This window comes from Pituophis catenifer, unplaced genomic scaffold (assembly GCF_029215685.1).
Source record: "Pituophis catenifer annectens isolate HBS135680 unplaced genomic scaffold, rPitCat1.0.hap2 SCAF_1, whole genome shotgun sequence".
NCBI lineage: Eukaryota > Metazoa > Chordata > Lepidosauria > Squamata > Colubridae > Pituophis > Pituophis catenifer.
Window position 1 is genome coordinate 294,125,281 of NW_027256881.1, and position 15,274 is coordinate 294,140,554.

The following is a 15,274-nucleotide window of genomic DNA, read 5'->3' on the forward strand; positions in this document are numbered from 1 at the left end:
TTATTTTTATTGTTTTTAAAATGTTTTATTGTTTTAATTATTTTATACTTTTGGAATTGATTGAGATGGGCAGCTAAAGAAATTGAATAAATAAATAAATAATTTTAATTGCTTGTTACAGGTTTGTTTGTTTTTTATGCTGCCTTGATTTGGATGGTGCATTGGATTCATTACCAATTAAATGAATTACTTTGTGGGTAAAACAAGTCTGATTGGTTGCTAGATTAGAGGCACACTTGTTCTCATTCAGCATTGGGAGAATTTTAGAACAAAAATACAACAAGACTCCTAGAAAGCCACAGACAATTTAGGTAATAATTCTTTGTTGTTAAATCAACAAGCCTTAGCTCTTAGTAGCTATTGCATTGTTGTTTTAATTTTTATTTAATTTTTAATTTTAATTTTAATTTAATTTAATTTGAAAATAAAATGAGAAATAATGTTAGTGGTCATAAAAGCCTGCATCTAGCAATCCAAGATGGTAGAGTCAGACCCAATCTTTTCTCTATTGTGATTGTTCATACTTACAAATAATGTTTTTACTTAGGGAGTATTCTGAAAAAATGATCCCCCTGCTGCAGATTAATAACTACCTTCTACCTTCTGGGGAGTTTATCACTTCATTACCACTTGAGACAATATGTCAGCCTCAATTTCCCTTTATTATTGGGCTTCATGCACACAAATACATACACACTAGGTGAAGTGTGCTACTTGCTTCTGCAATGAGACTATCTACACAAATTTAAAGTTGAATAATGCCTAACAGTAGCATTGCTCTCCTTCTGGGACTATAGGAGTGTACATGCTTTGCACACTGAAAGTTAGAATTGATCTCTGACCCATGTTGAGGGGAAAAAACCAGGGGATAAGAAAGGCTTTGGTCTGAGAGCCACTGCCAGTCAGAAAAAAATATTGCTCAGTGAAAATCAGACTGACCTAATAGAAAGCAGTTTCCTATTACTAGAAAAGAGTATACTGGCATAGGCAAGATTTGTGTATTTATTATGAACTACCCATTATCTCATTTAGAAGCTTGTCCCAGAACAACTCAGGAAAAGGCCTTATCTGATCCAACTCATTCTAAAAGATACTCCAATCCTACTTGATGTCTACAGCCAGAGAGGGATTCATAAAAATTAGCCTACAAAACAAAACACTGTGATACTTCGTTGTTGTTAATTATCACATTAGAGTAAAATTTGAGTATAAGCTAGATCTTTATAAGGCAAAATTTCATAGAAAATCAGATCATCAGTGGAATAAATGGTAAAACGAGGGTTCTCCCTCAAGCCGTAAGATTTATTCAACCCTAACACACTGTGAGTAATAGTTCTCTATCACAAATCTTTGAATTTCATCTTAATGAATAATTAAAGAGACAATACACAAGTGAAAAGTTGTGATTTGTAAGTCAGGTTGCAATCCAAATATCCATGTTTACCTTGAGATTATACTTATGGTATATAGCAGGACTTATGAGTTAACATGACAGCATTTGAATTTTACTCAGATTTCTTTCTTTCTTTCTTTCTTTCATTCATTCATTCATTCATTCATTCATGCATTCATTATTTTGGTAGGGGGTAATTTGCTCTAAATATTAAGGCACTGTAATCTTTTAATCTTTATATTTTTAAATATTTTTATCTAATGAATAGTTTTTTTGTAGCTATTTTCTCTAATTTAATAACTTTTCAACTTTGTTTACAACCGTGTTTCTCCAAAAAGATGACCCACCTTGAAAAGAAGCCCTATCATGTTTTTGAGCGCATGCGATCAAATTAAGCCCACCCACAAAATTAGCCCTAATTAAGACCCAACCCACCCCAAGGTGCAGGAGGTGGGGCAAGGCACACAGGTAAAAAATAAGCTAGGGTGGGGATGGGGGTGGGGGTGGAGCTGCCGTACTTACCAGGCTTCGCACATCCCGACACCTGTCTCTCCTTCTACGGCTGCTTTCCGCCACTTGCACACATTGCCCTGGCTTCCATTTTGCCTTCAGATGCCTTTTGGCAGGGATCTGAAGGCAAAATGGAGGTCGGGGCGATGCGTGCAAGTGGTGGCAAGTGGCCGCAGAAGAAGTGGACTAGCAGTGGGCTCCTGCTGGGCAGGGTTGTTGTTGCCACTGCCATGAGATGAGTCAATAATTAGAATCCTCCAGAAAGAAGGCCTAGCCGTTTTTTCGGGGGTCAAAAGAAAATAAGACCCGGCCTTCTTTTTGGAGAAACACGGTAAGTATTCAAATGTAATTTGTTATCCATTTCTACATGTGACTGAAGGGTGCCTGACACCTTTCAGCAATGCCATTATATACTGCAATTATTTTATGGTTTATCAGAATATTGACAGAATAATTTATTAGATCAGAACTTCATAAGTACGTTTATACTTAAAGCATTAGATAAGTTCCAGTTCTGCGTAGAGCAATATCATTGGGGGGGAGGGGGAGGCTGCATTCCCAGATCCCCTGATTGGTGTAATTGAAGTCTGTCTGTCTGTCTGTCTGTCTGTCTGTCTGTCTGTCTGTCTCTCTCTCTCTCTCTCTCTCTCTCTCTCTCTCTTTCTGTGTGTGTGTGTGTGTGTGTGTTGCTTTTTTATTCATTATTGTTTTACTCTTTACATGTCTGTGGTTTGTTTTTCCTATGTTGTACTTCACCCAGAGTGATAAGATTGGAGCAATTTACAAACATAGTAAATAAATAATCAGGGAAAAGCAAAGTGCTTGCTTAATTGTAGGTGGGGGTCTTCCAGTAGAACACAGCCTGGCAACATGCCACTGCATTCTGTGAAGGTTGTGCTGATTTCAAAAGGTATGCATATTTCATGCAGGATTATATTCGGAAAGTTGTATCTTTTTAAAAAAACAAACTTTTGTAGGCTTAAACTGGGAGCTTGTATGCCAGCTGACTTTTCTTTAATGCAAATCAATTTTTGGGGTCAATTAAGGATAGGGGTTTGGAAAGCGAGTTGCAGCTAAACTGCATATTCTAATCAAATGAATTTTGCTTCGGTGTCTAAATGATCTAATGAAAATGAGGTTTTTATTTGTCAGTTGATATATGTGTTGCATAAAAGATACATACAATTTTCAATATCGGAGCAGGAGATGCTTTAATATTCATTACATAAATCTCAAGTTTCCAACTTTTTAGAACTGATGGAAGAGATGCATTTATAATAGATTCCAGATGAAAAAAGAAAAACTTACATTAATGTCTTCTGTTCTCGTGTCCCCTGTTTTTACCCCATAGGTGGAACTGACAGGCAGCAGTGTGTTTGACTATGTCCATCCTGGTGACCACGTGGAGATGGCTGAGCAGCTGGGCATGAAACTTCCCCCAGGACGAGGCCTTCTCTCGCAGGGAACAGCCGAGGATGGAGCCAGCTCAGCATCTTCATCTTCTCAGTCTGAGACCCCTGAGCCAGGTGGGAATTACAATCAGAATGAGTAGGTTGGTGGGCCTTAACCAAATAATTGAGCTCATGTTGCCGGTGTGAAAAGACGATGAATAGGTTTAATTGTATTTAACAATTCAGGGCAGCTTTCGGTTCTAAGCAGTAATTAAATAAGGAAGAGGTTTGGAATTAAAGAGACATTTTAATAAGTATAATAGCAAAGCTCTAATTTTGGTTGAACAATACATACAGAAAGTACCAGTCGATGTAGATTCTCTTTCAAATTATTGAAAAAGCTCAGGTTTCATATCTCATTTTTTTTTTATTGTTGCAGGAATTAAAAGTAATGCATTTATTTATTATTCAGGAAAATCACTGAATAAGCTTTATGAATATGAGCTTGTGAAGAATGAAAAGTCTTGGGGACTTGTAGAGTTCTTAGTTCTTATTTTTTAACATCAGAAGGTACTTGAAAGATGTGAACAGATAAATTAAGGCTAAAAAGAAAACAGTAATGGCTACATTTTAAACTGCCTTTCCACCCTCAGTATTTAATTAGATCAATTGTATAGAGGAATGAACAGAGGTGACATTCCTCATTGGAATTCCTCCCAGGCCTCTTATAGACTTTGCATTCTGAATGTTCCCATTTTCATTGTGTTGTACTGATGATAATTTAAGTATTAGGGGAAAATCCATTTATAAATTAAACAAAATGACTTGATATCCATCAGTCCCCTAGTTCATCAAGCTGTTCAAACACGAGGAAGATTGGCTGGTCTGCTTGGGTCTTCCGAGAGCTCTGGTAATTAGATCTGCGAAGGATTTATTCTTTGCTGATTGGGGCTTTAAATTAATTGAAGTTCCACATTTGTGGTTTTGTCCTTTTTGTACTTTTTTAGAGGAGATATTTCATATTCTTGTGTGGTGGAGTGCTTGGCCAAGCAGCAGTAGTTTAAATGTTAATTTTTCTCATGAGAAGTTTAAGATTTTTAATGAAGTACAAAGGCTGATTTGAAGCCCTTTATTTGCTTACTTGGGAAATTATTTTTCTACTATTTAAATATGTTTGTACTGTACTTGATCTGTTGTTTTGAAGCAAGCTCATAAGACAAAAGTATTTTATTAGTGATCATTTTATAAAGAACAGTAAACTAAAGTGTCTATGTTGAGTATCAGAACAACCAGAAAAATAATAGTGTATTTTTAAATGGAAGCCTTTCCAGATGGAAAACTGGAAATGTTGGGAGCAGGCAGGGGGATTATACAAACAATAATTATGAGGGTATAAGGACAGATAAAAAAAAAATTGTTTGATGGTGCTCTCTGAGCTTGGCTTTTTTCTTGCAGGCGTTTCATAACCAAAATTAGGTAACATCCTCAGTGCTAGACTGATTATGTTACCTAGTTTGGGTAATGAAACGTTTGCAAGGAAACAAGGAAACTCAGAGAGCACAAGGATCCCTCATTTCAACCCTAAACTGCTTTATTGATACAAATTTGTTTTTCAGTCATGTGCCTGTATCCTCGGAAGCAGGCCTGCTGAACTCATTGTTGCTGACTTTCAAATAATTGGTATAAGATTTTAACCACATGAAGTAGTATTTAAGATGCTAAACATTTAATTTGCCAAGCTATATGGAAGAAAATGCAGTAGGTTATTCTTGGCTATTGTGATTTTTTTTAACATTCTCTTTTTTTCACTGTGATTTTCCTTTGAAAAACAAGATAAATCAGAGTAACTGGTTTTACTCTTCTGACTATGCTGGTTCAGTAATCTATGTGCATAGTAGAAAAAATACTGTGATTTGATATGATGGGGATTTTTCAAAGTATTTTGTAAGTTTAGCAGAGAACTAATCATTTATTATCTTTGAGCGCAGCATCTTACTGCAATATAAATTTATCTTCATCTATGCCAGGATCTAAGTTCAAGAGATATTTGCTCCAATCTTCAGAGGTTACATGGGTCCCATAAATTCTTTATGAGTAAGTGGGAATTAATTTTTACATGGTCTTTTAGCGTGCTTCCTCTTCCCCCAAAATTCCACTTTCATAGGATTTCCCTTGATGAATAGCACAACAGGATATTGTTTCCTGTTACTAGACAGGTAAAGTTCTAGAAACAGGACAAATATGGTCTATAATATTATGTGGGAATTACATTCCATAAACAAGGATTGGAATTGCAGTCAAAGAGTTTCCAAAATGAAACAAACTTTAACGAAGCTCCACAATGATCACACTACCAGAAATACAACTGCAGTTATTGTAATTCTTGATAAAGATAGTATTGGAATGTTTCTTTTAAATATGAAGGGCTCAAATTTTGCTCTGGTGGGAATTCTCATGTTATCTCAATTATTTAACCTTTCATTCTATTTTGCAATTCACATGATTTTATCTTCAGAAAATTCTGTAACCCCAGCTCCCACGCATACTATGCCACTAAGTTAGTCTCCTGCCAAAACTTTTCAATTTATTTTTGATTGTCACATGTTAACCCATTCATCTTGAGTTGATTTTTCCTTTGCTATCTATATTTCAAGCAAATTCCTCTCTCACTTTTCTTCAAACTCCCTGATTTCTTCATCCAAATATCATATTGGTTCATTCCATCTGGTTATAGTGTAGAATTCCATGAACAAACAAATTCAGTCCTCTTCTACTCTTTATGTTATGGATTTGGCATTGATGTATCTATCGACCACTTTCTATTGATCTGACAATCTCGGAATGACACCTTCATCACCTAACTCAAATACCAGTTTGGTCATTTAGTAATAGCTCTCATCAAATTTTGTTGGGACAACCTAAAAGCGAATTTAGTTCTGTAACTATCTTTGAATCTACTTATCTAAAATACAAAGATTAAATATCTTTGAAACTAAATCTGAAAATGCAAAGCATGTCTCCTAGAATCACTTTTCCAAATAATGTTTTTCTTTCTTTCTTTCTTTCTTTCTTTTTTTCTTTCTTTCTTTCTTTCTTTCTTTCTTTCTTTCTTTCTTTCATCATATATATCTTTAAAACTTAGTGAATACTATGAATATTGTGCTCCTTATATAAATTCTTGAGAAGGATTCTCATTTTATATTGCATTGACAAAGAACAAAATAGGATGCTAGATTTAGCTAAACACTTTTCATCAATACAAATACCTGATACAAATCGCAAAAAAAAAGTTGTCATCTTTTTAAAAAGCTTCTTAGATACCTAAAGAACCATTAACTAGAATTTCTTATCTTAATAGCATAAAAATATGTTTTTGAAGTTTGGTGTTCAGTGCATTATCATCTCTTTAACTGTTTAATTGTCTCTGTTAGAGACAGTGCTTAAAATGTGTGTATAATTTGAGAAGATGGGAGAAAGGATATCATATTATTATAAAATGAAACAACTACTAGGTATGGAATTTTTCAGAAGGCTTGATGTGTTCAGTGTACCATTACTAAATGACTGAAATCTAAATAACATTTGGCATTGTAATAGAAGGAAGTAAGTGACTAAGCTAACCTAAGAAGCAGTGGTACGGCACTATAATAAGAAGTATGTTTCTTCAAGCAGACAATTCTCTGATTGTCTTGCTTTAAATCATCTGGGAGACACTCAAAAGAGGCATTACCAAAAAGAAAAAAAATGTGGTAGATATAAAATGAAAATACCTAAAATCATGCTGAGATGGGGTTTCAATTGGGTGAAGACAGAGGCATGCAAATAACTTTACTTACAGAAAGTATTATTGGTCTGAGGCATGTAATTTCTAGTCTGCACTTGAAATGTCAGCTTCCATATCATCAAGTAATTTTTTTATCGAATAAACAGGTTTTCTTTTAATCTAAAAACTGAACAGTACAAAAGATTGCCCATTTAGTGCATGATATTTGAACATTCCGATGTAGAATCTCTCCAGCAGATTCCCCGGACAATTTAAGCTTGGAACCTCTGGACCATTCGGACTGAATGGTTAATTTACTTTCCGCATATCTGCTTGTGTCTTTTCATTACTTTTAATGGTTCTGCAGGCTTGGGATTATGATTGCTGTACTCTCCTTTTAATAAATTCATTGTAACTGTTGTTAAGTGCTCAGTAAATGAAAAACCAGCCATTTTCAAAAACACTGAATTAAAAAAAAAAGGAAATCTATGTCATATTACTGAGAAATAGGCTCAGTACTAATGCAGCATTTTTATTTGCATATTATTAAATTACTATTATTTTATACTATATAATATATATATAATTTCTATAGTTTGTAAGAACTGTAGATGAGTATGCTTTTTTGTCAGGAATGATATATTTCATCTGTGTCTGAACTGAATCAAGACAAGGGATTGTAGGAATTTATCAAAAGGGTAAGAACTCTTAAAACTAGAAATCAACATTACCCACCTTGCAAAATATATCAGAGAATACATAATTGAAGAATAATTTTACTAGCATATTAATGTCATGGGATCATCATATAGTCTACAGCACTTTTCTGAAGCTCTTTGAGGAAAGGCCAGGAAATATACATAGCAAATATGGATCTCATAGGGTATAACTGAAGCTCAAATTAGTCCAAAATGTCAAAAGCATAATTAGCTGTTTGGTGAGAAAATGCTAAGGCTGATGTCACTGACTGATTATATTTCTGATCATGCAAGAATATAAAGACACATCACAGTTAAACAAATAATAAGCACATTCAATGCCTATAGAGCAGCGTGCCTCATTGCAGAAGATCTCAAACTCAGACCATCACAAGGGTCATGTGAGGACTAGTTCATTAGACCAATGGCTGCATCCCAACCTGTTTTTTGTAATAGATGCAGATGTCTCTAGTGAGTCAAAGAGGAAGAAAATGAAGAGTACCACATCATGCCATTAAATGTAAATTTATTAAATACAAATTTACTATGAAGCAGGGCTATTTTTTCACCATTTATCAGCCTTTTAAGGCAGCATTTTTCATTAACCAGAACACCAATATTTGGTTTGGTTTTGTTGTTGAATACCAATATAAAATCCTTAAACTTTAATCATCTGAAACTTGGCAGGATTTATCTCCTCAGAAGAGGCAACTATGCCTGAAAATTATTCCCAGTTCTGCCAAGAAAGAAAAATGATACAGCACTGGCAATTTGCAAAGGAAAAAAAATGTTTTGTCTTTAATTTGGCATGTGTCACCTTCCCATAAAAGGTTACAATGCCTGCAAATTTAGCTCATTTTCAAATTAACAATAATCAAAAGCAAGCTAAAAATGATTAAATAAATACATTCTGTTGCACAGAAAAAAATGCAATTGCCATTTGTTTTCCAGTTAATGATTCATAGGAAACATGGAGGTTTGGGATTCCTCACTACCATCTGAGATATCAGCCCAAGCCTCACATAAGTAGTAGGGCCATCATAAATGAAAAGTGATCAGTCTGAGGGCAAAAACTGGAATTATGAGCCTCATTAGTGATGTAAAGGCATAATTTAGTGCCCTTAATGCATGGAAGGAAATAGACTAGGTGCTTTTCAAACATGGCAACCTGAAGATGTGTGAACTTCAACTCCCAGAATTCTGTGAATTGCTCACATCTTGTGAGTTGCCAAATTTGAAAAACACTGGAAAAGACCACCTTTATACCTTCATCCAAATACAGCTCATGGGTGAGGAACAGTCCTGAATAGAGAAATCTCTAGAGAATTTAGCAGTTTCTTCACAACTTCAAACAGCACAGAGCAGCTTCCAGAAGCTGCAGCAGACAACCACTTTTGTTCCTCCTGCTTTGGGCAGGGATGTTTTATTCTCCTCTCTACTGGAACATGCTTTCGTCCTATTAACCTGAACAATGCTGAATTCACCTAACTCTCCCTGCTGCCCTCCTGTTGGCTGGGGTGGATGAAGAGAAACTATTGAAAAGGAGAAACTCACTGATAGCGAGCAGGGACTACCATTTGACCTGCCTGCTGCCAGTTGATTTTAAACTCTGTCCCAGAATTTCTTTCTACTTGCAGATGATCAAGGCAAGGTTGCCATCATCCAAGACATCTTTACATTCTCAGCTACTAGGAGGGGTCCAAGAGAATGATGGGAAAGGAGAGCAGAAGTGGGAATCAGTAGTATTGCAGCATCTTTAAGCAAAGCCCAGCAAACTTCATGAAGTGAGAAGCATGTGGAATACTATCCCTGCCCTAGTAGTAGGTACAAGGATGCATTCTTGGTGTGACAAGCACCATCCTGAGCTATGACGATGCCTTGATGCAGACTGCACAAAATTGCTTAGAGGACTTAATGGAAGCCACAAATCTACCAGATTGTTCAAAGGGCAATGAAGGCAATGAGATTAGAGCTGGTGTCTTAATAGAATGAGCACTGAAAAAGACTTTGCCCACTGCTTCATTTTCCTCCATTCCACAAGCAAAAATATGCTTCCCAAAGGGAATATCTTGATACCTTCACATAGAATGCTATTTCAATTTCACAAAGTAACTAGTGGGCTTGAAACATTTTTAAAACCCTCCCAGAAGTTTTATATGGGACAAGAAGCTCAAATCTAGTTGTTCACTCATGCAAAAAAAATCTGATGTGTAAGAACATGGTCATATTCCTCTGATTTTGTCATTTCAGTGTCTATTGAGTTAAATGTCAAGATATTAACAACTCTAAGGTATTTATTAAAAATATTGTCTCTATGGGTGATTTCAAGTTGCAGATGATATTCTGAGAGACATGCATATATGGATACACATGCATGGATTTCTAAGGATTCTGTACTTAATTTAATAATTTAGACATCACATATAGCTTATTTTACAATAATTCTTGATATTCATGAATTTTCTATTTTTTCCTTTAAATCCATTTTTTGCATGTGCTTCTTTAATGAGACTGAAAGTTATCAAATAGAATATGGGGAATCAGTTCTTTCAGACAAAATGCTACAATTTTAACAAAAAAATGCAAAGCTGAAAGTAAACTTCAGTTTCAACCTGTGGCCCATAAACTGCATTGATTGCCAGTTTGCTTCTAGGTTCAATTCAAGTGCTAGTTTTGACCTTTAAAACCCTACATGATATGGGGCCTGGAAGTGCTTAACTAAAAAACAGATTACCTTTCATCAGAGATGTTTTAATAGTGGGCAGTGTCCAAGGTCCCTTCAGTCTCTGTGTTATGTGATTCTATTATTTAGTTGGGCTGTGCAGATCTTTAAACCACGGATGAAATGCTCCCAGTTCGGACCGGATCACTTGATCCGGTAGCAATGGCGGCGGGTGGTTTGGAGAACCGGTAGCAAAAATCCCTGCCCCCCCCATGCTCATCTGAAGATGAGCACAATCATCAGAAGATTTTTTTTTCTTTTACTTTTAAAAATGTTTTTTCTACAACCTCTTCAGCTGAAAAAATGCTTTTAAAAGTTTTTTTTTTAAGCCTCTGATGATCGTGCGGCTCAGCTGGGATCATCAGAAGCTTTTAAAAGCATTTTTTCTGCAACCTCTTCAGCTGAAGAGCTGTAGAAAAAAAATGCCTTTAAAAGCCTCTGACAATCCCAGCTGAGTTGCCTGATCGTCAGAGGCTTTTAAAAGCATTTTTTTCTGCAACCTCTTAACGTTGTAGAAAAAATGCTTTTAAAAGTAAAAAAAAAAAGTTGGCCACACCCACCCAGTCACATTACCCCCCCCCCCCACCCAAGCCATGCCCACAGAACCGGTAGCAACAAATTTTACATTTCACCACTGCTTTAAACGGATGCTTTGGGTTCTTGGACACTCAAGCAAAGCACTCCCTCAGTCCTATTTCTCATTGAATGCATATTATAAGCGTAAAGCAAACAGGAAGCATTGCTTTGTCCCTCTTCTGAGGCCTCTTCCAGCAGTACAGAATGATATAATAGAACAGACTGCAAATTAAAAAGTGTTATAAGCAGCTATATTGTAACCAATCTTCTCTCCAGGTATAAGTTAAGGACTTTTTCCTCTGATAGCAGTGACTTTTCAAATGGATGAATATGTCAACTGTGTGTCTCAGTTAAATATCACTGTCCCCAGCAGGATAACTACTATTAGTCTGCTATAGGTAAATCAGCTGAGACTTGTATTGCAAGTAATCAACAATGTACCTTAATCAATTGGAGGAATTGCTCCAGAGCAGTAATAAGTTGACTCCTATCCAAAAGGATTATAACTTAACAGAAGGCAGTGGGGAAGTGCCCAAAATCAAAATACTACTCCAGATAATATAATATGTATTAGGTCTTTTTAAACATTCTTGCTTAATCACTTTGCAGTTTGGTAGAATATGGAATCAAATGTAACTGTGTTATTATAATCAGTATGAGACAGCATCCTTCCATTTCTTAATGTAAATTTTGTGCTTGTGAACATTTCCAGATGGGAACAGCCCTGGGGATCTGAGTTGTTTATTTTTACAACATGCTACAAATTAGACGAAATAATGCAGATTTCCTCCTGATGTTCCCCCAAGTTCTTTCAGTGCTGAAGTACAAAAGTTGCCTTATCCATTATAAGAGAAAAGTAGCTCTAGCTCCCTTCAAATTGTAGATTTTTCTCATTAAACTCAAGAACTGAACTTTTTCATTTCATTCGATAAGAACTCAACAAACATATATTTTTATATACAGTAAATCTGTTGATTCTATTTGTAGAATAGAATAGAATTCTTTATTGGCCAAGTATGATTGGACACACAAGGAATTTGTTCATACGCTCTCAGTGTCCATAAAAGACTCTTTATCAGCTTTGTTGCTCTTCTCTGCACACTTTCTAGAGTCTCAGACCTTTTTTGTATCGTGGTGACCAGAACTGGACTCAATATTCAAACTGTGGTCTCACTAGTGCAGTATGAAGAGGTATTAGCCCTGCTTTTGTCACTACTCGTATTTTAGAATATTTAGAATAGAATAGAATTCTTTATTGGCCAAGTGTGATTGGACACGCAAGTAATTTGTCTTGGTGCATATGCTCTCAGTGTACATAAAAGAAAAGATACATTCATCAAGAATCATAAGGTACAACACTTAATGATAGTCATAGGATACAAATAAGCAATCAAATCATATTAGGAAACAGTCAATATAAATCGTAAGGATACAAGCAACAAGGTTACAGTCATACAGTCATAAGTGGGAAGAGATGGGTGATAGGAATGATGAGAAGATTAATAGTAGTGCAGACTTAATAAATAGTTTGACAGTGTTGAAGTTATCTACTCTAAGCTCTGTTACTATGATTAAGGAAGGAAAAATCAAAACTGAGGCTTAAAAGTAAATAAATAGAATTACCTAGCACACATTGCCATTTTTCTACAAATTCTTAAAAGAATTTGCACAGATCAGTATAAAATTCCAACATTTCATTAACCTGATTTTTGTTTTAAATTGTTTTTAAGAATTGAGACGTTATGTGGCTTTTTGCTAGCTTGTTCTCAAGTGTCAGAAACAAATGACTTAAGTGTCCTACAAGACAAATGTTCTTTAATCACCTAATGCACTAATCTATACTTTACCTAAGTCCTAAATTAAGCATCCTACAAAAATATAACTTAATCAAGAAACAACCATCAATCACATAAGCGTTTGATGAACAGATTTAAGAAACCATTGACTGGCATACTGTCGTCAGTATTGAAGAAGTTGCATCCCTCTTTAAAAAATAGCATGTTTCAGCTGTGTACTGGTAATAGAATTTTAAAGGAAGATATACCATGATCTCATATTTTATTGAAATTATTTCCCCCCCATTTGCTCCAGCTCATCAAGGGTAACATAAAAATGCAGATCAGGCAAAAACATAATCCTCAATTTGGATCCAGCAGTTTTTATTCTAATATGTTTTTCTGGAAATATTAAAATTTATTATAGTTTAGTTTCCATTAAAGTTTAATGATGATGTGTGTAGTGAAGCCTATATTGTGTCTTCATTTTAATTTTGTTTGGTTATTGAGTTCATCATTTGCTCAGGAATTTCACATCCACAGAAAGCAATGCCATGGTCAACAACAACAAGAACAACAAAGAAACAGCAAAGATGACATACACAGATAGGACAGCCCTCAAATTATTTAGAGTCTGACCTCTGCTGGATCACTAAAGAAAGTCTTTCTATACAAAAGAAAAAACAAGTTAGTAGCTGTGGTTGGATTTTAGATTCTAATTACTGAATCTCAGACTGCAAATGAGAGTTATGCTAATATCCTATTCTCTTCCCCTTCTCTTCCCTTCCCAAATATTTGACTAACTAATATTGTCTTCCCATTTGGTTCCTTATAGAATATAAAACATATTGTTCTATTTGTACTTTTGTTAAATAATAGTCAATAGATTGGGACATGTACAAGAAACCCAGGCACCGAGTGATATCACATCCTATATCTTCTTATTATAAATATTGCTTTTAAGAGTTCTTCGGGAGAAGGGCGGTATATAAATCTGATAATAAAAGAGAAAATGGAAGGAGACTCAGGCCTGCTATTTATAGTAGTAGCCACATGTTGTATATAATGCCCAGTTTTTCTGGAATCTCAAGTGTTGCAATGTGGAATATTTTCACCCAATGCTATATTAAGTATCAGTCATCTATTTAAGAGCTTTCAAAATGACTGGCAATTCTATTCTGATTTCCAAAAAAGCTGTTTACTGCTTTTGAGGTAATGGATTTATTAATCCATCAGAGCCTGCTAAAATGATCAATACTTCAGTTCTGGACAACCATGGAATATTCTAGAGTGTCACAAAGTATATCAGTTTCTTTAATGTACAGTGTTAGGATCCTCTATGTTTTTTTTCTGGCTCGAAATTGTCTCTTGTTTGTAGAACAAGATAATGTATATCTGAAGCATCATGACATTATAGAGAAATGTTTTATTACATATGAATTACAGAGAAATTCCACATAATGCAGAATTCACCGTTTGTTTTTATTAAGCTACCTTTGTCCCACCATGCCCACCCTCAACAAAGGACTAAGAGCATTCTCACAGCTATTTCTTTTCCTAGGTTTCCTCTAATATAAGCAGGGAAAAAAACATTAGTAAACCCACTGGGATTTTTTTTCTCATGGCTTTAAAGTTCTAAGGAAGAGATAAGAGCCAACAGCAAATAACTGGATTTAGAATAAACTCAGAAATTATCACACAGGCCTTTCCTCTGCCACAATTTGTCAAATCTGCTGATAGGAAACAAATTCTATTCATAAAGATTTTATTGTGGGGGGGAGCCTCTCTTGTGACTTGGTAGCAATTCAATTATAGTTTTGTGAGATAGTGAGCCCGGAGAGGGAATCCAGACTGACAAGAAATATGACAGGACAGTTACAGAGTGTTTATGCAATTAAACTTTCACTGACAATACCTGCAGAATGATGAATGCATGGGCGGAGGTATTTGTGCGCAAGCAATGCCCCACAAGTATTACACATTTTTCATTATTATACAACTGTTCAGGCCTTGCAAGAATAGCCTGGAGTGTCTTGGAAAAGTGTTCCCTTTTTCAGCATGTTAACCAAATGTTTTCTTTTCTTTCTTTCCCTTTTTTTTTCCAGTGGGCTTTAATGTGCCAGGTGATAAAAGAACATCTATTTTAGTGAAATGTTTCTAGAAGATTAAGATTTAGCATGAGTTTGACACATATTAATTTTGAATACTTAAACAGGTTTTATTCTTTTTCTACCTGAAACTTTATATCATTTCCAAACTGAATGGATACTGCATAATTAAACTGAAAGGTTATTCATTTTATGCATATAAGTGCAAAGGGCATCATAAATGTGAGGTTCTACTGATTGTAGATTAAGAAAGAAAGGAGAAACTTAAAAAGCCTTTTGTAGTAAACCACAAAAGCTTATAGACTAGATTAATATGGTTAGTTAATCATCCCTATTAT

At 35.2% G+C, this 15,274-nt stretch overlaps 1 protein-coding gene across 1 annotated transcript in view; it reads left to right on the forward strand.

Annotated features, from left to right (window-relative positions):
- NPAS3 (neuronal PAS domain protein 3) overlaps nt 1-15,274 on the forward strand; it is a 745,489-nt gene that overhangs the window by 638,731 nt on the left and 91,484 nt on the right. Inside the window, exon 6 of the mRNA XM_070931372.1 lies at nt 3,255-3,429. Within this exon, the coding sequence (XP_070787473.1) occupies nt 3,255-3,429 (175 nt within the window). The remainder of the gene's footprint in view (nt 1-3,254; nt 3,430-15,274) is intronic.